General features: G+C 39.2%; 1 protein-coding gene across 3 annotated transcripts in view; it reads right to left on the bottom strand.

Moving 5' to 3' along the window:
- LOC105937213 (bcl-2-like protein 11) overlaps positions 1-27,406 on the bottom strand; it is a 44,561-nt gene that overhangs the window by 8,595 nt on the left and 8,560 nt on the right. For 2 of the 3 annotated variants that reach the window (XM_012878410.3, XM_036126805.1), the window contains one exon: positions 23,517-23,623. In XM_012878410.3, the coding sequence (XP_012733864.2) occupies positions 23,517-23,623 (107 nt within the window). Of the gene's footprint in view, positions 1-9,943; positions 10,061-23,516; positions 23,624-27,406 lie in introns of those variants that run through there. The other variant, XM_036126806.1, reaches the window with a different exon arrangement.

The raw sequence follows: 27,406 nt of genomic DNA, 5'->3' as shown, positions 1-27,406 counted from the left end.
ATCTGAGTGGTTGAAAATGTATTTTTTTGTTTTTCTATATTTGGGTTTTACAGGGTTTAACTGGTACCATAGTATGCGTCAGGCTAATAACAGCTAGCGCGTTAGGTTAGTTGACCGTGAGGTTGTCTTTAAGACAGGAACTTTACTGACCGTTTTATGTTGCTCTCAAACATCAAGGTTTTTAAAATAGACAAATGACGCTTAGCCCAGCTTGTGTCAGGTAGGCACATCTGCTCAAAGTTTAGCACGAGAGCCTCGTGAGGGAGAGCCAACGAAATGCTAGTTCAAAAAGAAAACGGAAAAGTCGAACCCGACCGCTTAACGGTGGGAGATTTTTTGGATCATAAAAGCGGCCAGCCAACCGGACAAATGTACTGGCTCATGCTTAATTAGTCTGGATACAATGTACAACTACAACTGGTTTCTCGTCATCACGACAGTTTTAACAAGTGGAATTCTGGGTGGATATGATGTAGATCAAAAAATGCAACTGAAACATATTGCTCAGAGGCCCAAGGGATGTTTTGCTGTTGTAACTGGTTAACCACTTAGTTTGCTTCTGAAGGCATATTTATCAGCACTTTTACTGACTGCCTCTGTACTCTGGAAACTGAAACTCAACTGCTCATATTTTCTTTATGACACAATAAAATCAACAATGAAAGGCTATGGTTAGTTTGTTTAAGCATGCTAATACTGATATAGATACATATTAAATCACTATGTCACACACAAACAGCGATTTTGAGGGGGATTTTGCAACCTGGGGTTGTTTCTGCATTACACAATCATCAAGGAAAAGTTTCCACTTTGTCAAGATAACATGTTACAGGGTGCATGAAAACTTGGCTGCAGAAACTCCCGGGTGGGACTCCACTGGCAGGCTCTTATGTTGCAATTAAAGTCCACCCTGCATGATCTGGTGCCATAAGACAAGTGGCAAGAAATATACAAAGACCTGATTGTCAGCTGTTTCTGAGATTTCAAAGATAATTAAATAGAAAATAATGGTACGACGTGTTGAAACATTACACTATGTTTAGGAGAAAAGCCAGAAATCTAGCCAGGAGTCTGGCCAGAAAATTACTTTAGATAACAGCCTCAGAAAGAAAAGGTCTGAACCCCCCCGAACTGACACCAGCAGCTCACTGATGAAAGAAAAGATATTTCTACTGTGGTCTAATTTGAGAGAGTAGCTCTATGAGCAGCAGTTTGTTAAACATTAATAGCTATACAAGTTCAACAGCAGCTAGTTCAGTTTTAGGAGCCATTGTCACCAATGCATTCTTAAACATTTGTTCAATCTGTCGAGGAGAGCTCACATAAAATCACCGGCTATACTTCTGTTCTGGACTCCTGATTAACATTTTACACAGTGCTTTTTGTGAATATTTTCCTACTACTCTACAACCTCCCTACAGTCATTCACAAAAACTTGGCAGGGTTTAGGCCTAAAGGGGTAGTTTTTCATCTTTCCCGCTCTCTATCTCTGCAGCTGAGAGCTCTGTGCTGCCGTTAGTCTAACCGGCATAAGCCCATTGCTCAGCGGCAGCAGATTCTCCATAATAACAGATCTGCCTGAGTAATCGGAGAAACAAACTTTTCCCCTGTGTGCATTCACGCCAGGAAGATTGTTCATACTTTTCAGAAATAGTGGTTCCTGTTGCTAAAGAAGGGGATATCCACCATGCAAAGTATCTGGTTACTTTAATTTCACCAACAGCCATTTCCAGTTTTTTGATTTATCACCATGTTTGCTGCTTCCATGTAACATATTGCTTTGTTCATATTCTGGTGGACTTGTCAAAGTCAGGATTCCCCTCCTTCAGAGCTGTTTCTTTAGGGTTAATGGACTTTCAGCGAAATTACAAAACTGATCAGAAGAAATGACAGTGACAGGTCAAGACTACACTGTACCTTTAAGGTGACAATGCTTTAAAACACCTCACACTGTCTTTTTTTCATTCTAGAACGTTGTAAAAAAAAATAATTAATGAGCTGGACCATTTTTTCTATCTCCACTGCAAGATTTACCAGCTAGATTGGCATTTAGCCAAGATATTGTAGTCTGGCCGGATGGACTGTACAATACTACTCAATCAATGACTGGCAGAGAATAAATCTCCTGCTGCGGGCGAGACGTATCTCTGAAAAACAGGATCTTTTCGGATGAAAGTAAGAGAGGCATATCAAAGCTGGTGTGGTGAGCCAGAAACCACAGAAAAGCGTGATGCCAGCAGAGGAAACAGGTGAGGGGAAGACTATTTAACCCTGCATTTCAAACACAGTCTGGTTCTAATTTCACTTCTCACTTGGACCCAAGTCAAACAAACTGCTGACACATGACCAAGCACACTGAAATAAAGATATGCCCCTGACTGTTTTGCAAAGAACTACTTTTAACTATAATTTAACAAAGCAACGAAAGGTCACAAGATAAATCTGTCCCCTTGACCTCCACATATAGTGAATCGTGTCCCCTTTTTACAGTAAGTTTTTTCTTTTCTTTTTTTTTAACTTAATTTCAGTTTTATGGTTTTTCCATATCAAAGTAGTACACATGCCTAACAGGACTGTTACTGGAAACAGTTATTTACTGGTTCAATTAAAAAAATAAAAAATAAAACATCTTGGTTTTCTACAGCCAAAGGAGGCATATTGGATACATGTAATTTTGTGACTTAAAATGTCTCCATCCAGTAAAGGTTTGAACATGTATCATTTTATTTTTTTATATATTTGGGATTGGAGCTATGGAAGACAGTTCAGCTGCATAAATGCCATAATTAATTTCAAGATATCTTAATTTATTAATGCTGTCTCCACCCACAAGCAGCATTTGTGAATGCTCCACTTAAAGGGTACAGTTTGAGATCTCAAACTGTACCCTTTAAAGATAAAGTGTGAAATATGCCTTTTTTTTCCTCTCCTTCCCCAAACGTGGCTCCTGTCTTTGCACAGATAGAGTTCAAAGGCAGCGCCCTGTGGAAACCACGTCAGGGCGGGGACCTTGGCAGTTTGGAAGAATGTGCGTTCTTTGGCAACGCAATGCCTCAGATTGATTGATTGATTAATTGATTGATTGACATCAGCTGATCTCTCATGGGATTTGGGAAAAAATTGGGATTTGAACACAGTGTGTCATGTGTGGCTCAATATTTTGATGGGATGCCAGTCCCCAAAAAACTTTGTGAGAACCTGCTTCTTACCTCTGGCCCAGAACAGCGAGTTGATACAGAACCCATTTATTGGTGCCACAGTAGTGGAAAGATATCTTAATCTTTCCACTGGCGCTAAGCAACCAATAGCACAAGTTTAGCCCTAGAACAAAAACTACTCAATTTGTTTTGTTTTTTACTTTGTCACTCATTTCTATGAACCTGTTTGAGAAAGACATCTTGGGTAGTACCATGAAATAGGCCTACATTAACATTCACTTAAAATAGTAGCTGGTACAAATTCAGAATTATGTTTAAATGACATCCTAGTTTTGTCCAACACAGGTTACAGAACCATGTGACTTGGGGAAGTTAAGGTGAAACTTTATGCAAACATGCTCTGACAGGAACATAAAGGTGGAAGCAGTCTGTTACAATTGTCACAATTCCAAGAAACTGAAGTAGACTTCAGCTCTGTACATATTTTACATTTTATTACATAATGTACGTATGATGTAATACCAATAAAAATAAAAATAAATGACAAGTTGATAATAATAATAACAACAACAATAATAATAATAATAATAATAATAATAATAATAATAATAATAATAATAATAATAATAATAATAATAATAATACATTTGAATTACAAAAAAAATGGCAAAAAAGATCTTTTGGTAAAGAAACCTCAATATTAACTGATTATTATGAGTGTGATGGAACACAAAAGGTTTGGTATGTATCCCCGTTTTAAGAACGTAATGTCTTTGCTAAACTTCAATCAAGAAAAATAAAAATATATTACTTTAGTCGGCAATAAACAAAACCTTTTTCAATTTCTAAAATGAAAGAAAAGTTGGACAGCAGACTGAAAATAATGATGTTCCAGTCAGTAGTTTAAATAGAATAGTCAAAGGCAGCTCTAAACGATGTTGGACTCTTTTGGCAGACCTGTGAAACACTATTGCAGTAATTAATTCAACATTAGTCCTTTGATCCTGGAAATGTTCTTTAGGTGATTAAAGACAGACTTTGTAATTTTCTTTATGTGCCTCTGGAGGTTCAGGTCTGGGCCCAATATAATATCCAGAATTTGGGCCTGATCAGTGGTTACCCGCTGAAGCTGTGTGCTAATTCTTGATCGCTCCTCCGTTGGTCCAAAAATTATTACTTCAGTTTTGTTTGTACTCAGGTAAAGAAAATTATGGCACATCCATGCATTGGTTTGTTCTGTATCTATTCAACAATTGAATAGTGACATTGTGATGTAGAACTGTGTGTTGTCTATGTAGTTATGGTAACTTATCGTGTTTGTTATAAGGTGAGCTATAGCGGACATGTAGATATTAAATAGGATGGGCCTTAAGATGGAACTTTGGGGAACCCTGCAGTCTATTTTTGTCAGCTCCTATGTAAAGTTACCTAATGACACAAAGAAGTCCCTGTCCTTCAAGTGATACTGCTAGTCAAGTACTGCTCCAGAAAAAGTCTGACCCAGTTCTCCAGTTGCTCCAGGGAACAGTGTCGAATGGTGCGCTTAGATCCAAAAATACCAGCAATGTGGTTCTTCCGCAGTTTGCATTTAAATGCGGATGTCATTGACCTGGACAAAGACAGTCTCTGTACTGTGGTGAGCACAGAAACCTGACTGGAAGATGTCAAAGCAGTCAATGTTAAGAAGCTATTTAACTGTTTGAAATAGCGTTTTTTAATAATCTTACTGATGAATGGAAGATTTGAAATACATCTCTGTGGCTAATGGAGTCGATGGAAATTATCTTTTCAAAGATAACAGAAAAGTGATCAGATCGGGCGACATCAGTTACAAAACCGTGACAATGTTTAGACTCATAGTAATGATGGTCAAGTCAAAAATATGTCCCCATTTGGGTACAGCGTGTTAAACATGTTCATTCAAATCAGTTTTTCTTAGTCTATCACATAGTTCTTTTGCCTGTTTGTAGGTTGCCAGTATATACATTGAAGTTTCCCACAATGATTAAACAGTCAAATTCCACACATATCACAGACAGAAGGTCATTGAAATCACTGAAAATGCTTGCTTTGGGTTTCGGAGGCCTGTAAGCGTTTATAAACATGGATCGAGCAGGGCGCTTGACCTGGGCAGCCAGATATTTGAAAGTCATAAGTTGTGTTTGCATCAATATTTTTATGTGCATTTTGATGTAATGCATTAGAAAACATTGATGGTAATGTCAACATTCGAATCAACTTGCTAAATTTTGACAAAAAGGTTTTATGTTTGCTTGAGGTAGTTTTTGACTTTTTCGAAAAAGAGTATATGTTTTAAAGACAAGATGGAAACACATTTGTCGAATAAATTCTGACGTAGCGAACATTTACCTCACATGACTGATCAGTTGTTTCCGCTGCCGCCGTCTCCCTGAATGTTCGAATAATGCTCGAAAACACTCACAACACACACAAATAGCAACGTTTTTATGAAAACCAATACTCATCTGTGGTCTGTGCTAGTTAGCAACCTCTACTTCCTGTTTATTACAGCGTAAAGTCAATGTACGGCAACATTACGGTTTGCGTCACCTGGTTCATTTGCTACACGCCAGTAGATGGAAACATGTCTGATTCACATTTACTTTTTTACATTTTAAAGTTTTGCTGAAAATTCGCAGGAGAATCAGATGGAGACACGCCTATATTTGCTGAAGAACATCTTTTTAAACTTTAATGAATCATCACTCAGTTTCAAAAGTGTAAATGTAAGGTGTTGACTCTATTAGTGTGGGTGTCTCACTATTTCCATCTAACCCTGTTTCTGTTAAAAATAAAACATCAAGATGGTGCTCAGTAATAAATTCGTTTAAGCACTTGACAAAAATAGAGTATTTCCCCAGCAACTTAAAGTTGTCTGCTTGAGACAGAGATTGACTCCCAACCCAGAGGGGGAAAATCCTCTATTTCCAGTCAAAAATCATGGCCTCAGACTTGGATACACTAGGTGACAGTGGCACAGGAGCTAGGGAATTTGTCTTGTAACCAGTGGGTTGCGGTTCGAACAGTGTCAGTGGTTTCATCCTTAGGAAAGACACTCACTTTGCCAGTGGCACTGATTGTATGGCTGCCTCACTTCTGTCAGTCTTCCCCAGGGCAGCTGTGGCTACAAATGTAGCTCAATACTGTCAGTATGTGAGTGAATGGGTGAATGTAGTGTAATGTAGTTTAAAGCGCTTTGGGGTCGTCGGACTTGATAAAGTGCAATACAAATACAGGCCAGGCCAATGTTTCATAAACCACTGTTAGGGTTTACAGTTCCCTGCTGTTCTGATCCCTGGTGCTGGGGTTGAAGATATGTTTCTTTGCAATACTGGCCACGTTGTTTCACCTAGATGCAGAAGGTTTTTTTTCTTTTGGATTTGCACTGAGAGAGTTCCAGGGAGGGCAGGTAGTAGGTGTATTCTCATTTACATCACTGTTTGTTGATGGTGCTAGTTAGTTGTCTTTGAGTCTTTTCACTGTTTTGAATCACCGGTTGGTGTCAGGATTTGTCCCGATGAACCCGAACACTACCACGCACACAGAGCTTCGTTTTATGAGTTTTATTGATTAAGATGAGTTGTGGTAGCCTCGTGAGACTATCCTGATCTCGCAAGCTTTCAAGGTTTCACTCGCAGATCAGTCTGGCTACTTTCCATTAAAGAAAATTTGGAGCCGTTCACCAAACGAACATCCAATCAGCGTTGGCTTTGAGGCGGGTTGAGGTGTGACGCAACCAGAAGCGCGACAGTTCAGTCTAAAGAACATGGCGGCTTCAGCCGATGAAACTAGCGTTAGCGGGGCTATCGAGCAAGTTTTATCGGAATTACAGAGTATTTCTTTGCTGAGCTAACGAACCTTTACCTGCAGCAGCAAGAGTAGCTTGGCTTGTGGTTGTGTTTTCGTCGTCGCTCTGTTACGAGCGACGACGAAGCATGTTGACGAGTACGTCATATGCTTCGTTGATCTGATTGGTTTATTTGGCCCGTCTATCACCAACATAGGCCAATCAGCTAACCAGTATTTTCGCCCCTTCCCAAAATTACTTCAACGGAAGGTTTCCAGATGGATATGCGGAGCAAATCTATCTGGCGGAGTCAGGTTAGAGTTGTGGAGGAAGGAAACCAGAATCTGTTACCAGGATGGAGCAGGTAAATGATGAATGCAGGAGCTGGAGGACTGGAGAGGGAGCTGGAGGGCTGCAGGTGCTGCGCCACGAACCTGCAGCTCAGCAGAATGAGTTCTTTGGATGCAGGGGCTGCAGTAGGACCAGGAGTCCAGCAGAGAGGGAGTCCTTAGAACGCAGGGGGCTGCAGTAGAACCAGGAGCACAGCGAGGAGAGTAAATCCAGGAGCACAGCAAGGAGAGTTCTTGGAGGTGCAAGACAGCAGTAGAACCAGAGGTGCAGCGGAGAGAGTTCTTGGAGGTGCAGGGGTGGCAGACGTGGGAAACTCAGGCAGGCAGACGTGGGAAAGTCTCTGACTGGTTGACAAGGGAGAGTCGAAACTCTGACAGACAGACGTGGGAAAATCTCTGGCTGACAGGCATGGAAAGGTTGATGACGGACCGGTGGTGAGGAGCTGACTGGAGTGAGTTTATATAAGGAGGCTTGCAGGTGGAATTAGTCAAGGACTCCTGCACGAAAGCTCTGTGCGTGGGTTGGGTTCATCTTTGGCCGGTCCATACTGTCATGATTTGTCCTGATGAACCCGAACACTACCATGCACACAGAGCCTCCTTTTATGAGTTTTATTGATTAAGATGAGTTGTGAACAAAGGAAACCAGAGGCTGTTACCAGGATGGAGCAGGTGAATGATGAACGAAGGAGCTGGAAGACTGGAGAGGGAGCTGGAGAGCTGGAGAGCTGCAGGTGCTGCGCTGAGAACCTGCAGCTCCGCAGAGAGAGTTCTTTGGACACAGGGGCTGCAGTAGAACCAGGAGTGCAGCGAGCACTTAGAGGCAGGGGCTGTAGTAAATCCAGGAGCACAACAAGGAGAGTTCTTGGAGGTGCAAGTCTCTGACTGGCTGACGAGGGAGAGTCGAAGCTCTGACAAACAGACGTGGGAAAATCTCTGGCTGACAGGCGTGGAAAGGTTGACGACGGACCGGCGGGGAGGAGTCCAGGATGACTGAAGGTTGAACAGGTGTGGATGATGAGGCAGAGTGGAGACAGAGCTGGGCAGGAGAAGGAAGGTGCTGGAAAGGCTCAGGGTGCAGCAGGCAGAACTGCACCCTGAAAGTTGGGTTGTTTAATTTCCTTATAGAGGATTTACCTCCACATTCATTTCAAGACTATATATTTTCATTTCAATCCCTGCTATTCTGTCATTGTGGAAAATAAAGGCATCTTGTACTGATTAACTTGTGTTGCCATGAAAAATGCAGCAGCACCAAACGCCGTCTGGTCCTCCTCCTCAAAGCAAGTAAAAAGGAAAAATAGCAACTGAAAAATCCTTGAGTTTTGCTGATTTAAAGAAGTTTAATCCAACTTTTGGCTGACCGATAAGAAGCTCAGATCAAGTGGAGAAACAGAAGCAGACTTGGTTGGATTTTGTCCATGAATAAAGCAGCATAAGCAGCCATAGTCAGTGCCTGGATAGATAAGATTAGGAAACAACCACTATCACTGTTGATCTTTCGAAATTTGTAAATAGGACTGTGCCCATTTTAGAGTAAAACATTTTTAAATCATTTTGGAGTTGTTTTGATATTTTTACAACCTTGTGTGCCAGCTGTACCTGAATGCATAGATTCCTGTTGGGAAAATCCCATTAAATCATTGAAGATTCTTCTAAATTACATGTCATACAATGTAGGAGTTTGGGCTCATTGGATGCTACACGCATCCATTTGGACTTTACCAGACTTTTCTCCAGTACCAGTGGTCTTTACATTGGGCTTGACAGCTTTTCAAGTGAGTAATTTAGTTAAGTACAGAGCAAACTACGCACCCTATTGCTATTGAAAGATGCATACACTGACATATTGGTTCAGTCCATCTTTCCTTTACATCATCAATTACCTTCATCATTAGCTGTATGAGAAACCTTAATATTTCCAAATGGCAGAGTTTAGTGATCTCTGGGTGTGCTTTCTTTGTTTGAATATCACTGGTTAAAATTATGCAACGAAAATGCACACTTAGCTATGCACACATTCAGGTATATAATAACGCTGTGTTTGTTCAATACATGTTGGTACCAAGCAGACAGGGCTGGCTCCAGGATCAAAAAGAGGCAGAACAAAGGATTTAACAGTATTTATCTCCTCCTCCACCTTCTCCTCCGCTTACTGGCCGACCCTTAAAATTAGTCACAACCTCCAAAGTGGATGGTGCCTCCTCACGTGACATCAATAGCAAAAATGTGTCACCACTTGTGTTTATCTGTGGGGCGACAGTGGCGCAGGAGTTCCTGCAATTGGCGGGTTTCCGGTTTGATCCCCCGCTCCGACCATCTCAGTCGTTGTGTCCTTGGGCAAAACACTTCACCCGACTGCCTGCTGCCGGTGGTCAAAGGGTCCGGTGGCGCCGATGTATGGCAGCCTTGCCTCTGTCAGTCTGGTCCAGAGCAGCTGTGGCTACTAACATAGCTCACCACCGTCAGGGTGTGAATGTGTGCATGACTGACTGTAGAGTAAAGCGCTTTGGGGTCATCGGACTAGTTAAAGCGCTATACAATTACAAGCCATTTACCATTTAAGTGTCTAAATTAATGCACACATCTAATAAACACAGTACAAATGTTCCAATAATCAAACCCAGTTTGTCAGCTAAATAATGCAAGCATTTAATGAGCAAATTATTAACAATATTCATGACCACCATAAACGTGGGTAAAACAGAAATATCATTTTATTATTTACAAACCATGTCCCATGCCTAAAGGAAACAAAAGAAAAGAAAAAGGACACATCAGCTTTTATATGTGGGCGAGTGCTCAGTATTTAATAACCTAAATCAGATCTGTGGATTTAGTGAGGCTTTCTTCATCTGATGAATGTGAAAAAATTACTTCTAAATATCACTCTAAACTCAATTTTACTGCGTAGGACTTCCCAGTGTTGATAAAGAATGGAAGCACATCTGGAGAAGTACTTTATTTTGATAGGACATGTGATACTTTCCCTTCCTTCGGGGTATATTTTCCTTCACATTATTGCTTTAGGAACCTTCAAATTTTTTAAGTCAAAATTTGAGGGGACACCACAGGAGCAAATATCCAACTACAGAAGAGCCTCAGTACTGTTAACACTAATTTCTCCACAGCTACAACGGGACCTGTTGTGTTTGGCAGAAAAAGGAAGAGCAAACTTTTGACATGTTGATTTTGTTGTGGGCAATTTGATTTCATCTCCACAACTTAATGTTTGCCATCTTCATACATCAGAATTTTTCTCAGACTAGAAGTTTAAGAGAACACTCATTAAATCTTCTCTACACAAACACATCAGCTTTTGGCACAGGCAGAGCTCCCTTATTTTAAAACAAGAGGCTTAGATTTGGTTGTGAAAAGAAACATGGCTTTTTTTAATAATCAAGTTTCAGTTTCACTGCAGGGAAGAAATTATTCTTGGAGTTCATTAACAATGTGCAACTGTTGAAAAACAATAACAATGTTGTTATTACTCTGAATTAGCATGCAGCAGTGTTAATCTTTGCAGAAATAATGACATTTCTTTATAAACACCCCATCGAAGACATAAACAAGGCATATAGGGTTCAGTTTGGCAGAGTTTTGACACTTTTTCCTCATTTCACCAACACCACCAATGACTTGACATTAAAAGTGCATAGCCATGTTATTTGATATTTTATTTTATTTATACGTCAGTAGCTCACTCTGGCTGCCTACAAAGTTTTTATGAAAGATCACATCACATCCACATCCTGCTGGCGTATTAGATGTTATTTTGGTGTTTTATGCTTTGTTTTTGCTCATTTTGTTACTAAATAAAGCCTTTTGTATTTTATATTAACGGAAGTACGTACTGCACATGCGCAGCAGGGGTTAAAACAAGGAAGCAGCTAACGACTATAAGCATCTTCCAGTGAAACAAGGAAGAAAGGTCCAAGTGAAAAAAAGTGGAAAGAAATATGATTCCTAGAGGGAAAAGACTGGAATGTCACTGGGAATACAGTGTGAACATTGGTTTTCACTGAAGCGGACGCTAAACCTGCCGAGGCTCAGACGTGACCGCAGAGTTGATTGACGTGAGTAAACATTTTGATATGAGGCTCTTAAAGTTGCTGTAGATCTGTGTATTTAATTAATAACGGGTGGTCTTTGATCATGCCAAACTGTCGCTTTATTGCGAGGCATTGCAGAGGGTCAGGCTCGGTCCGGCATTATTTACAATTGATTTATAAATTAAGCACCCGGCATGATAGGAGTTCTGTGATACTGTCACTAGATGTCACCACGTCTGATTATATTTGTTAATCGTGCCCGTTGCCGGGGATATTTTTATCCATAAAAGGACCATCACAACATTATCAAGATGGAGGCTTGGTGTATATAACCTCATTTTATCATGATCAAACGATTTTTAGTCTTTTCTTATAAGCATATTATTTGGCTATATACCTTTAAAGATGGTTGTAATGGCAGAATACTGAAAGCTTTTTTCACTACTTAATGACTGGTTTGATGTGACATCATCGGTGGGAGATGATGTTTCTTTATCCTTTATCAGCGGTCTGCAACCTTTACAAACCAAGGAGCCATTTTTGCCCTCAGACTAGCCAAATAAAACTCATTAAGAGCCACAAATGTTACCTGACCTTTTGAAAAAGACAAAGTATAACCTTTAATAAATATCTACTAAAGGAGATTTGTTGCAATTTTTAAACCACCAAAATTTGATTTGAATTTTTAGGTTTTAAAATAAAGAAAAGGACATAGTTTACAAAATAAGAAAAAAGAAAAAAATTAAGTAATTTTTTTATACAATTCCTTCTATTTTCTCCCTATTGCAATTAACAAGTTATATGTTGTTATCAGGTTCTTGTGCGCCCACTTTCTGATATCACCCAGGTCAATTGCCATTGTAGCCCATATCAAAAACTGTCACTGATTATTTTAACTCAAGAGGTTCATATTCTTTAAGAGTTTTTAGGCTTTCTGAAAAGAAACAAATTAAGACTTTGCTTCACAGAATAATATTAGTTATTTCTCATTGTATCTTAGAATTCTGGATAAAGATTAGATTCAGACTCTTTAGAGACAAATCCATATTTATATATTTTGTTGCAATGCAAAACCAAACAGTGATGTCTAGAGATCTGAGAATACAAATGTAATCTTGATGAATGCTCATACATCACACTCAGAATAAGGGTTACATCTTTCACCACAACTAGAAACAGATGTTCCTTAGCTGACAAACTGGCAGCTGAATGTGGGATATCAAGTCAGAACTTGCTACAAAAACGATTGCCTCTCCAAGCGTATAACTCAGGAGACTCCAGAAAAGCAATAATGACACTTGCACATAAAAACACCAACAGCTGATCATTTCCTCATTTCAAGACTGGCTAACTTGCGTGTTGTAATCCTTTTGACTGGGGCCTTATAGGGTGCTGGCAGTCAGCAGTGTCTTGTTATCCTACTTTCACTTGCAAGTTAAAGTAGGATAACAAGACACTGCTGATAAATCTAACAAGCTGTATGCTGGGCTTCTTAAGCATTCCTCACTATTAGTTTAAACTTGTACATTCTGTCAAGGTGTCAAAACAAGAACACCTATCTTTGTCCAATTTCCTTCTCAGGGGTGTGCCCCTAGGCTTAGTGCAGGGACACTTTCTTTTTGCAGTGTACCCAACCCTCCGTTATTGGGATTGGTCTTTGCAAGGCTCCTTAAATCACTCCTAAACAAATGTTAACCACTTGTATCTTTTAGGTCTCGGTATCTATATATTGTGATCAATATGTTTATACCAATATACACACAAAATCCAATTCCAATACTGCTATTATTATTAATATTTGATTTTTTTGTGATTTATTTTAAATGGGAAGTGGGAAACTTAGTGACATACTTAGGATACAAATAATAGGTTTGTTGTCTCCTTTTTTCATATGGTAGGTTACAAAAATACTTGATCCACGTTACCAGGGTGAATTAAACTGTCCTGAACTGGTTAGGTCTTAAAAACTATTTGACATACTCATTGCAGCCCTCTTCAACCACCTTTACAATGAAGGTCTTTAAATCAAAATCAAGTTGCCAATTATTTTCTACTGAGCAACATCAGATTTCCAGAGCTCCTGGTATGTTTGTTTTGTCCTCAGTTGGATTTTCTGAGTTCTCAGTGAGAAATTCAACAAGAACAGACGCTCATTAAGTAATCTTGACTTCAGTATCCAATATAAATTTAGTGAAAGTAGGTGACATAAGCTATATATGTATAAGCACTTCTGAGAAGTTTTATTAATGTAAAGTAACATATATTGCTAATAAAATGTGTTACTTTTCTGTTTTTACACAAAAAAATGGAGAGAAATGGAGGAGCAGTAGCCCAGTGTTAAAATCCCGCAGCAATGATCTCACCTAGGAATTTGGTCTTGGGGGTTTGTAGAACATTCAGGTGAGCATTTGCTCACCTGAATGCCTGCTTGGAGGAGTTAAGATTTAGCATTGAATGTATGATTTGGGTTTTCTTGCTGAAAATAATCTTAAATGTAATCAGTCCTTAATTGCTTCACCTAATTGCTTAATTGCTTGCTTGATAACTAAAAATAATGTTTTATTTTTGGATTTCACTGAAGGAGGACAAATCTCGATTGCAATAAATTCTAAGTTTCACATCTCTCCTTCTTCCTCTCCTTCTGTCGCTCTTTTTACAGTGGAAACATTGAGTCAGCCAAAAAGCTCATGTGATTTTATTTGGTTACCACAACTTACTATGCTGCCTCTTAAAAATAGCTCTCAAAACAAAGCTACACTTACAAGCGCGCGCGTGCGCACACACACACACAAAAGACATAGTGGGACTCTGGCTTTGTTATATTCTTTCCCTGTCTTTCTTACTTTTAATTTCTTTCTGCCACAACCTCCAAAATGTCCAAAGTTTTTTAAAAGATATATTTACTCCAAACAAAATTCAAACTTGCAGTCTTTCAGACTGTCATACATGGCGCTCTTTGGCTAGTGGCTGCCAATTATCTTTTAACATGCAAGCTTACAAAACACATGCACACACACTTATTTGGAAATTGAATGCAAAGTAGGTGAGCGACAATCTGTCTTTACAATCTGTTTTCTCTGTTGTGCAGGATCCATGAAAGAAATACAACATTATAACGCTGCAACAATTCTCGTTGGTCCCTTTAAATGTAAGGGATCCAAAGCTATATTTAAGATCCAATAAATTGTTGAAATAACAATTGTAAAATACAAAGAACAATCATTTTGTCAGATTGCTGTTGATGTTTTATGGGTTGCTTTAAAAGAATAAATATGTAGACTATCTCAGCAGTATTCTGGGCAGCTAAGAAGGATATGTGAAAGAAAGCACAGGTTTTGAGTATAAGAATAACAACTTTTGATGACAACTATATGAAAGCCTGCTCCTAAATTGAAAACTGAAACCTTGATTTATGGCAGGTGTATTCCCCTCTACAACAATACCAAATCAGAGCTGAACTGCACAGCTTAATGAAGATGGTAAAGTAAGGTTAAAGTACCCTCTCTTTTTCGCGCTATTTTTCTTTCAACACACTCTTAAACACAGACAAATGCATAAGCGGCCAAGAAATCACACCCTACTGGTCCACCATATTTCTGAGGTTATTTCTGCCTTCAGGACAAAGGGTTTTAGCTCTTACTGAAGGATGACAGATCGTGTGTCTGGAGTTAGTGTGAGTGTGCCTCCGTGTGTGTGTTTGGTCAGGATAATTAGACCTTGCGTTTTGGTCCCATGAGAGCTCTTTAATCACAGGTTTGAGGCGTAATGAAACTACACAGTCACGGACACTAAGCTGACACACCACACACAAATGGGCACGTACACCGTACTGAGCACATTTACAGATGTCTCAAAACAAACACACACAAATGGTCATGCATGCACTGTGTAAATGTTTAACCGAGGTACAAATATGGAGAGATTCTGGACGAAATGAGGACAAAGGAAAAAGACCAACTCTGAAAGTGCAAAATGATAAAACAAATACTCCCCACATTATGTTTTCATGTTAAAAAAATAAATCACAAAGATTGTATTTAGCATGTATCCGGGTGTTCCACTTCTATACCCAGCATAAAAATGATGTCTTCACATCACGTCAACATTGTGTTGTTCAGTTATTTACAGATAATGTGAATCGAAATCCTCCATAGCCACATGCAGCCTTTGCACCCCTTGACTTCCAGGCAATCAACCAGAACTAAGCTCTTTTGTCAACAGTACAGGTATAGAGGCAGGTAGCTCTTTAAAAAAGCTAACAATAGGCAAAGGTAGTGAAGAATCTAAACCATAAAACCTTATGGCTGTTTTTAATGTAGCATTCATTTTTCCTTTATCTATCCTCTACTTTGCCACCACACTCCTTTTGTAGCGAGTCATTGAGTTTTTAGAGTCATTGGTTGCTTGATTTTATTTTCTCAAACAGGGAAATCTACTGTCTGTTCACATAACTGTTACCATTTCCCAAAAATATTGCATTTATTGTCACCTTGACCTAAACAATGAAATAATCTTAACTATGATGCCGTAACAAAACAGAACAAAGAGATTGATGACTACACTCTTTATCGAGATCCTCCACTGGGTTTACTCAAATTGCCACCAAGAAATACCAGTGAATTAAAATATCTGATCACTCTCTGCAATCAGGGAAACTTGATAATTATTTGTTGATTCCCTGTTTTACCCTTTTTTAGTTATAAGTATAATAATACTAGGAAATAAGGGCTATACTTTAGTCCTTAACCTCTAATTTTGTCAAATCCAACTCCAACAAAGGTATGTCACAGTCTACTTTGGAGGTAAGATTTTCTTCTATTCAAAGTATAATACCAGGTCAGACTGTATCTACGCAGAAGAAATTAAAAGGAACTAGAGTAGAGATCCACTCATCACAACTTTCTGGTACACTGCAAATTTTAGCCCATTCTGATTTCTCTTCAAGAACAAAAATACAAAAAGATACAAGAATATCATTCAAAATAGTTTTTAAGCTGACCTTTGAAGCTCTCTGTAGTATTTCATAGTAGCGATTATCAAAATTAGCATGGTAAATGGACTGAACTTACATAGTGGGTTTCTAGTCATATTGACCACTCAAAGCGCTGTACATTAGAGCCACATTCGCCCAATCGCTCTCACTAATGCGCACACATTCATACACCGATATGCAGCTTGGGGTTAAATGCCTTGCCCAGGGGCACATCGACACGTGACAAAGGGGAAGCTGGAATCAAACTTTCCGACTCCAACTTTCCGACTCCAAGACAACCAATCAACCCATCAAGCCACAGTCGCCCACAATGACAAAAATTAGTATGGTAGGTCTTACTAGCTTTAAACTGTGGTCTCTTTGGATTCCCTAGAGAATGCATTCCCTTAGCCTGATTTACAAAAGGCTGTCACCATTTTTAAATTCAGCATGTTCCATTGGCAGACAGAGGTTGGAAGCTCAAAAGGATACTTTGCAGTATCTGTTCAGGCTTCCTGTTATATGCTGAAGTTTGTCTCTCTCACACACACTTGATGTGTTGATGTTATGGTGCATTCACTGGCCAGATAAAAAAATGGATTCTTTGAATCTCCAACTGGTTGCTCACTTGCTAGGGCCGAACATGCTGGAAATCAGAAGCTGATTTCTTCGTGGGTCACAAAAAATAGTTGATGCGGAAATGTCTCTATTATTCACCACAAATCAGACAAAATGTATTAGAGCTGTTAAAACTGGAGGCCTGGGTCTTTTGTATGATGGTGATTTAATTATTCAGCTTCCCAATCTTTCTTAATTTGCTCCCTCATCCTATGACATTATTAGCCACCCATGATTACACCTTATGTAATGACAGATGAAACACTGCTTGGAAAATGTGTTGCAGACAGGCACTGCTTTGTTCCAAAAGAGAAAGATAAGAAACGAGGGATCACTGTCGTAGACAAAAAGTGGAAAACTTCACATATTTGCTTGCCTATTTCATCTGCACATGGGCCCGATATGAATCAGTCAACATAGTGAGCCTGTTTTATGATGTTTATAGGATTGCTTATTTTTTAGATCAGCCTTTTTCAGATGTTTTCTCTACTCGGACCAGGCTACCAATAGCATGACTTCCTTTTGACTGGGTTCACACTGGAAATTGTGACTCACCTTGGGTCAAGTAACACCCTAGAAAACCATAGAGATTTTACTGGGTTTCAGAATACCGTGACTCATGTCACGGCATGATAGCCTAAATTTATTGCTTGGTGATTAGGTAATCTTTGCGGTTTAGCCGTTTAGGCGGTCAGCACCAAGAGAAGGTGCTGGATTTGTGGTTTGCATTTAAGAGCAGAGCTTGGTTCACATCTTTAAGAACCTCTTCTAATTTGACATTGTAGGGTCCAAACCAAAGAAACCAAATCTGTTGTGTAGGGTTGTGAGTGAATATGACCGATTTTGTCTTTTTATTAAAGATTTCAGTCAGATTAATATTTTAGAAAAGTTGCCTTGTCCAGTATGTGACTAAACGTCATTAACCAGCTGTTGTTCTCAAACAATGTGTAACTTTGCCTGCCAGAAAACAGGGAACAAGTCTCCTTGTTCCGCTTTCTTATCTGTGCCTCTTCGTTATTCAACAGCAAGAATGAGCACACATGTGAGCACACACTCCAGATAAGTCTGCAACCATGTTCCAATTAGGCTTTCCACAAAGACACACACACACACACACACACACACACACACACACACACACACACACACCACACACACACACACACAGAGAGAAACTTCTGATTTTTTTTCCATCTTGCTTAATACGTTTGTGACTAGGTGCTGACTCAGAGGTTTAAGATACAGTGTTCTCACATTCATCCACCATTCCTCGTGAGTTCGTTGACTACTGGAATCACAGCTGTGGGCTTCAAAAGCAGCGTGGCCTTCCATGACTCTTTATCATGTACTGAATGCCAGGGAATCCTTCACATATGGAGCGTATTGTAGTCCTCCAGATGTAAGTGCTGATGATCTAAATTGTTTTACAACATAAAACGCATAAAAGCTTTACGATTTATGTTGTAAAACTTGGTCAAAGGCAAACATAAAGAAAAATGTATTCAGGTGAAGAATAAAATGTCGGTGTCTGCCATTGCACTGGCTGAGGATTAGAGAAATGTATAGCGAAGGCATTTGCACTGTCTCCAATGCATTGTAAGGAGGCACATATCACACTCCACATCCTAGACTAAACCAACAGTAAAAACGAGATGAACCAACAGGGAACAACAGATGAAATAAGAGGCCGGGTTTAATACATGCTGGATTAAGAAATAAGTAGATTTACATTTTTTAATAGGTCTATATTCATATTTAAAAAGAGAATGAATAAAGTTAACATGTACTCTTTGAATTACTGTTTCATAAATAAGATTATTGCAGAAGTAGGTTCCAGATACAAAACTCACAAGTTCCAGACAATTAATGTAACTAACCATGCCTTTCAAACTAAAGTTTGTATATACTTTTTTAAATTAAAGTATTGCTTATCTAAAAGTTACATTTTTCCAAAAGTAGAGTCCAGATCCCTAACGGGCTTCCAAACTTTAAACCCGATCATGGAGTTGGACAGGACACACCAGGTGAGAGGAATCATCCAAATTTCCTCAAATTTTTTTTTTGTTTCATACTTTTCTTCTTGCTCTTGAAAATGACAAGTTCTTACAAACAACCTTACTTTATTGCAATAGTGAAAATATCCTTAATGTTTACTATTATCATGCGACTGGAAAGTGCATCGAGTGAAGTATAAACGTCAACATTGATCAGACTTCACTCCAACAAAAAGATAACTTGTAATTATTTAATATCTCAGATGTCCAACCCAACCAACAATTTATTTAAAGAAATTAAAAAAATGTGTAATTGCAATTTATTTCTTGTCCCTGCACAAAGATTACATGTGCCTCTTCTTTGGACACAAATATCTATAAACACCAAGCCGACAGAGAATACTTTGGTCCTATTAAAAATAGCCGCCTATTCTTCTGTTTCCTGGGCAGCTTCATTTCTCTCCAGCAGAACTAAACTCTTCCAGGAAGACTAGTTATAGTGTACAGCTAAAACGTAAGTAGTTGAACATTAGAAATGTGGACCATAGAAGTTTGTGTTCTTCTGGTATAATGAGAGGATAGAGAGAATAAATTTATAAAGCATAAAGTATTCTCAACATAATCACCCTAACCCTAACCTCTAATCAGAATCCTGAAAAATATGTTTAAACACTTGAACTTAGCATTTTTTAACAAATTCTAATAATAAATTGTGTTAATATTCTAAACATAGGAATGAGGATTAACTAGTTTTTGGTTATATTGGCATTTTATAAGATGTTTGTAGGACTAAGAAAAAGATCCTAAGGGTTAACTCTCCTGCTGTTGCTCATTAGCAAGTCAGACACTAAACAAAATGAGAGGAAACACATTTCTGATGCTTCAAACTGCTGAGAAGCAGACTTGAAGAGTTCTAGCTGCTAAGCTTTTGACAGTAAGGGAGCTTTTTAAGGTCTGCAGGAATATAAAACTCCTGTCATGCATTTTCTTGACGTTTAGTTTTTAGCTCACTCCCCTCATGAGATTAAAGTTAATTTAAATGAGCGCAGACTCTTCTCTGCCTCCTTCATCTCTGCATTTTCCAGTTTGCTAGTCGGCCCTTTGACAGTAAGTCTGTGATGATGCAACGTGACGAAGCCTTGCCAAGGAATCAGAAGCTAAGAGGAACCCAAGCCTTATTATGGCTATTTAAATTTACAACAGCCTCCATTCAGTCGTTATATGCTCCCTGTGATAATGTAATCACGCCTTCAGGCAAGTAGTTGTCAGGCTAATGTGACTGTAGTTTCAAGTCACAATCAGAGACAGGAGCTAAATCACTGATCAATCATGGCATTAACAGCTGAACAGAGTTAAAATAAATATACTGCAAAATCAAAAATGAAAAAAAGGGTGGAATTCCTTCACGGTGCATCAAATAGCTGCCTTTGAGTTTCAACTTAAGCTTTCTAGCATTTTTGCATGGTCCACAAACTTTTTTAGAGGCCTTACGAATTTTTCATTCAGACATGCAATTTACGAAGAAATACATAGGCCTAAACCAGGGCTGAATATCACCGTAACTCATGAGTACATGAGGTCCATGTGTAGCCTCAAGAATAAATTAAGTGTATTTACATGGTGTGTAATCTCTGATCTGGCCATTTCTTTCACTCTGAGATTTTTCATTTTATATATTTTTATATGGGTATAACTGTAAATGTTAGAATATATATATATGCACATATTCCAAGTATCCAACATTGTATTTTGGATGATGAGTAAATAATTGACACTGTATTCTTATTGGATAAATTGGGGATAGAAGTTCCTGAGACTGTATAGTCCATTAATTTTGTAGTAGTTGGAGTACTATAATGATGAAAAAACATTGCTTGTTCAAAAACTTACATATTTAAAATTGTCCTTCTCATGTATAAAGCCCTTAATAATCAAGCTCCATCATATATCACAGATCTGATTACCCCATTTGTTCCTAACAGAGCACTTCGCTCTCAGACTGCAGGTCTGCTGGTGGTTCCTGGAGTCTCTAAAAGTAGAATGGGAGGCAGATCCTTTAGCTATCAGGCTCCTCTCCTGTGGAACCAACTCCCAGTTTTGGTCTGTGAGGCAGACACCCTGTCTACTTTTAATACTAGGCTTGAAACTTTCCTTTTTGACAAAGCTTATAGTTAGAGGGGCTTAGGTTATCCTGATCTACCTCTATAGTTATGCTGCTATAGGCTTAGGATGCTGGAAGACATGGTCTATTTATCTCACTCTGCTAAGTTCTCCTCCTGTTCTCCAATTTGCATTGTTAGTTGGTATTTACAACTTTTAACGTTTTGTTCACTGTCTTTATTCTCTCCATAGTAGGTACACCTGGTCTGGCGTTCTGTTAGCTGACACCATCCATGGGGGCAGATCATCTGCCATTACCATATAACATAGAAAGAATTTCTAGATCAGTGTGTGCTTCTATGCTTATTGTGTCTCTGCTCTGTCTTCTCTAACCCCCCAGTGGGTTGAGGCAGATGACCGTTCACACTGAGCCTGTTCTGCTGAAGTTTTACCTCCCTGTTAAATGGGAGTTTTCCTCTCCACAGTCGCTTCATGCTTGCTCAGTATGAGGGATTGCTGCAAAGCCATCAACAGTGCAGACGACCGTCCGCTGTGGCTCTGCGCTCTTTCAGGAGGAGTGAATGCTGCTTGTAAAGTGCATTCGTTGTTTTTATGGCCGCGGTCACCCAGCAATCTGCTTGGTGGGAAGAAGTCTTCCCATCGATCTGTTTTATATGACTCAGAGCTGATGTGCTGAGCTGCTCCAAGCAGGCAAAGATGTGCACGTCACAGCCTCTGTGCCATGCATTGACATGTGTGCATTGGGTGCCTGCTGGAGAGGAAACAGCTTTAGGTGCCGACTAGCTTAAGCTTAACATGATAATATCCTCCCCGCTTCGTGCAACTGGCAGAAAGTGTGGGAACTGTAGGAATCTGTCATAACAAATGTAGGTGATTGGTGACATCTGCAGAAAAATAATCTCAATAAACTCCCAAAATCTAAAAAACAAAAAGTTTTGCCAATTGGGCTTCTTTTGTACATGTTAGGCTGAAAAACATAGCTTAGGGCGGGTTGTAAAAATTTTGGCTGCTTTTCAAAACATTTGGTGAGTTTTTAGAAAGAATTAATAGGAAAATTATACCAAAATAGTTGTCATTGTGTGAAAAGAAATTTTATACTAACTTAGATTTACAACTCGTTAGGAGGCTGTAGTTAAAACATCTTGTGGTTACTATGATGACATGATCGGGAGATGGATCTTGTGTTTGTGTTATTTAGTTGCCTGATTGCACATTTTGTGGGAAGCCTGGATATGTGACATTTTTGTTTTCTACTTTGTTGCAGTTATGTGCTAATGGCGTGTTCTTTATTATGTGTGTAATACTTCTATGGTTTTAACATAAATTCAAGAGAGGTTAAGAAGATTTGTGTGGGATTTGTTTTTTAGTTAGATGGGTTTTAGGTTGTGTTTGGGCTGGAAACAGTAAGATCTGGCAACACTATGTAGCGCTGTGTCCATTCAATTCACTGAAAAGGCAGGCATAAGCATAAACAGACGCCAGGCTGAACACTGACTGAAGTAAACATTCATACTAGCAGAGGTAACTACTGCAGCTAAGGAGCACAAGGATCAGAACAAAGCAGAGTTACCTTGCTGCCTGCAGGTAACCCCAGTTTCTTTCATTTCACTGCTTGGTTCTGCTCCTTGTGCTCCCCAGCTGCTGTAGCTAACCCTCCCAGCATGAACTCCAGTGTTGACTTTAGTGCTGTTGTTTCCAACAGTAATTATTAGCGCTGCTTCCTGCTCGCTTTCGTTTGGTCAGTTGTCACTTCTTGTATTTGTTTGGAAATAAGTCTGAATATTCATGTCGCACTAGCGACTGTGACCACAGTCATCTCCAAGAAAGCTACGAATGCAGCCGAGTCTAGCCAGATGCAAGACATGAGCTCCGGTGTATGTGACATGGCAAAATATGCAAGAATATGATTACACAATATTCAGGGTAAATAATTATATGTGAGATTTCCAGTTTGTGGTTTAGAGACTGACACCATGCTACACTGTACTGCACAAAGTAACTCCGCACTGTCCACCACCAAGTAAATTCTCAACCTATGGGAAACACTGGCATCAGAACTAATCACAGGTTACCTGTAGGTGCACTGTTCAAATTAGTAATCTCTGATTAGTTTAGTGTCTTGTTAACATCAAAAACACAATTAATTGTGTGGCAAATGGTTTATTTACTAATATTCTAAATTATGCCTAAAGTGCCTAATTTGCATCATGCCTTAGCTGTACATCAGTTATATGAATTATATTAAAATTAATAAACCTTACTCAATGTAGCATGTGCTTAGTACCAAAAACTGTCAAACAGTAAACTTTTTATATAGTTGTGAATTAATTCAGAAATTGAGAGGATAAGTTCACCAACGCTCAAATCATTTATATACATTCACAGTTATATTGCACAAACATTTATATTCAAAACAGTTTGAAATGTGATCACGGATCCTTACCATGAGGTGATTGTTGTATTCATCGCCAATAGCCCGGAGTTGACGACCAAACCGTTCCGGCTGCATATCCCGTGCTGCGTTTCCCTGCCGCGCGCTAAAGGAGTGTCCTGCAACAGAAAGCAGAAAACACATATTGCTTTTGTCAAAATATTCAGTGAGGCGTGTAGTGTACACGGGACGTAGTCAGAACACTCAATGCAGTGTTTTCTGCAGTGATTAAGGGTTAGATGAGAGTTCCCCTATTAAATTTAAGGTTTATGATTCATTTTAACGAAACGTGAAAAAATTTTATCACACAGGATCTGCGGTCGGGGGTTTGGACTTGAAAACCCAGTCAACCTGAGCACTCACATATTTTAAATATGACTCCTTACATTAAGGAAACCACAGAGGAACTATGCTCAGTGGATGCTTTTACAATGCGTTGTATGGTGTTCAGTGATTTCTTAATTTAACTTATGACTTGTGTCAGCACTGGGCTGCCCCAAAGAGGCGGCTTTTCACCACATAGTACCAACATCATCAGCATAGGTCCAGAGAACCTGAGAATTTTAGGTTTTCATATTAATAATTTTTGTTGTAAATTGCAAGCGACTTGTATCTCCATTTCAGAAAAACACACTATTGGATGACCTATTAGACTCTATGCACATTATTAAAGAAATTAGACAAACAGAAAAGCGTGTAGAATACATTTTCCTGTACATTTGTCGTTTGCAATGCCTTGCCAAGGTAGTCATACACCTTCAACCTTTTTGTGTTTCGCCACATTACGACCACAAACTTCCCTTTATGTAATTGGGACTTTATTAAATGCATGACTTCTGAAGGCAATTGGTGGAACTGTATTTTATTTACAGGTATTTTTGAAAAGAAGGAGTGGAAATCCAAACTATTTTTGATTATTATTGTTAAGCATCTGAAAACCATGTATCAATTTCCTTCCACTCCACAAGTCTTCACTACTTGGTGATGGTCTATCACATAACGTCCTAATAAAATACATTGAACTTGTAGATTTAATGTGACAAAATGTTAAAAGTTTAACTGTATGTGATGGATAGGTGTAGATGATAATTTTAATTTAGTTACAATATATTTTATTGAACTTGTGCCTCACAGTCGTGATATACACAAAAAAGAATACCGGTTGACCGAGTGAGCGCATGTTCACGTCTGTGTGTGTGTTTGCATGTGTTTTTGTGGTTTATCTGTTATATTTTCAGTCTGAACTACAGTATGACTATGAAAGGCTCTGACCTCTTACCGATCTCCACTTATGACTCATTCACGCCGTTATGAAACCCAGACTTAATATTTTCTAACATCCTTCAATATTGAAGCGACTGATTCAGCAATCAATCCATCGGGCTGCTGACTGCACTGCTGAAGCATGACTGAAATGGTTTTACATGGGCGATTAGGGAACCTTTTAGGAAATTTGCCAAGGCTCAGAACGTATCCCTTTTTACACGTGGAACCAGAGCTAAGGGATGGCTTAGCTACGTGAAAGATGATCTTTACCTACAAACACATGCACTGTCTAATTTATTAACACTGATTTAAACAGCATACGCTGTTTGTGAAAGCTTAACGGTCCCCGCCAGCTGACCTTAGATCAGTGCCAGCAAAACAGGAATTAAACACGGCATTTCCAGCTGGATGCATAAGACTCTACCTGGTAATATTAAAAGACATGCAGTGTTTGGGAACCGAGTTGGAGATAGAGCATCCTGTGGGGCACCATTGATCTACTTAAACTGTGGGAAGGATGATTTGAAAATTATCTACAAGCAAGTTAGTGCTGTTTAAACTTTTTATGAAAGTTAAAGCTTGGTATTTTACAATTTTTAAGTACCTCAAAGGGGAAAATGTAATTTTAGAGTAGGTAGAGCTTTAAACATTGTGCTCACAAGAATTTGATTCATTATGTCCATCAGTACAGAAGCATCTTTCTCCACTGGAACAGGTAAGAGTTGTTGCTGAGATAGAAACCCAGATTATGGACTTGGTTGTGTGGCTCAGGAATCAGAGGTGGTCCTTGCATGAATGCCGCCCCGGGCAGAGTCGCTTCTTCTGCACCCACCACACCACCCACAGTACCTAACCTCAACACAAACCTAACCTTAAGACCCACATTACACACCACCACTCCAACTAAATACACATTTTGAATAAAAAAGAACATTTGTTTATGATATAACTTACAGAATTAAACAATGAACCTGTTTGATGCTAGTCTCACGCTTTATAAAGGAATTTAATAGATGTATAGAAATAGGGTTTGTAATGTTCTTCTCAAAAACAAAAAAAAGACATTGCAATTGATCCTTTTTCTTTATTTTCAAATAACAAAGGTTTGGCAAATATCTAAATTGGGTTTTAAACAATATCTGTTCTATATAGAGCAATGCACAGTGGTGCAGTTGATAGCCCTGTTGCCAAGCTGCAAGAAGGTCTTGTGTTTGAAACCTAGCCTGGAGTCTTTCTGCATGGAGTCTGCATGTTCTCCTTGTGCATGCATGAGTTTTGTCCTGGTTCTCCATCTTCCTTACAGTACAAAAACATGACTGTTTAGGACTATTTTTCCCCCTAAATAACCCTTAGGTGATAGTGTATGCATGCATGGTTGTTTGTCCTGTGTATCTCTAGGTTCTCTCAGTGACCACTGGAGGTAGGTATCCAGTCCCCTGCAAGGACAATTAGGTATAGACCGTTTTACCAGTTCAGTATGTTGGGCTTGGACCAAGAGATATTAAAATGTTATCCAGATTTTTCTAAACTGTAAACTAGCCCTTGAATTTAGTGCTAATTTGGAAGCTGCGAATAAGACATCAGGTTCAAAATGATTGATGCTAATTGCATCCTCAATGGTCAGGTTCCCAGGGCAGAGGGGAACACTGCTTAAAATAGAGTCAAATACTGTAGGACTTTAGCAAATTTCTTCTCAACTGAACCAAAAGACCCAAAAATAATTGTACCTTGTAAATGAGGTCTGTTGAAAAGAAAGTCCAAATTCAAAAGAGTGACCCAGATTGATTATTGCAACTATTTACATATTACTCCACCTGTATTGGGCAGGCAGCTTTTTGCAGTTAAACACCTGCGTTGTTTGTTTTAGGCTGAATTATCCGCTCGAGGCAATTTATTTGTTTATTCCATTATAAATGTATTATTATTAGGGCTGGGCAAGTTAACGCGTTAATTTCGCGTTAATTCATTACACTATTAACGGCGATATTTATTTTATCGCGCATTAACGCATGTTGCTCATATGCTTTCAGTCAGTGTCAGTCAGCACGCGCGCTGACTGCAGCGCGCTGTGACACGGCAGCACTCTCCCGCTCCCCCTCCCCTCTCGTACATGGCTCAGCGGCGCCAGCCAATCAGCACGCAGGCTCAGCCTGGCCCGCCCACTCAGCTCTAACACAAACTGAACAAAAACAGCTGAGAGAGACCGCAGCAGCGAAAAAACATGAACAGAGGAAGTAGCACCGTTTGGCTTTATTTTAATACCGTAAATGAAATCAAGCTGTATGTTTTGTAAAAAGCCGGTTCATTTCAGTGGAAACACAACAAATGTATCTAAGCACTTGAAAAAACATGAAAACGTCAAGCCCCAGAAACGGAGAGAGGAGACGAAACTTCTCTCACTGCCGACAGACCCACAGACTGACGTCACTGACTGAGGCGTTTCAGTCCTCCAGGGAACATCCAGGTAGATCAGTGGATGGATGGATGGATGGATGTTACTGGAGCCCACACATAACATGTAATTAAGACCTTGAAAGAACCCAGTACATATATTAAAAAGTGTTATTTAAGATAAGATAACATTAGCTAATCCTTTTTTTATCCCACGACGGGGAAATTTATAGGATTAACGCAAC

This window comes from Fundulus heteroclitus, chromosome 22 (assembly GCF_011125445.2).
Source record: "Fundulus heteroclitus isolate FHET01 chromosome 22, MU-UCD_Fhet_4.1, whole genome shotgun sequence".
In the NCBI taxonomy this organism is placed as follows: Eukaryota; Metazoa; Chordata; class Actinopteri; order Cyprinodontiformes; family Fundulidae; genus Fundulus; species Fundulus heteroclitus.
This window is presented reverse-complemented; position numbering and strand designations above follow the sequence as displayed.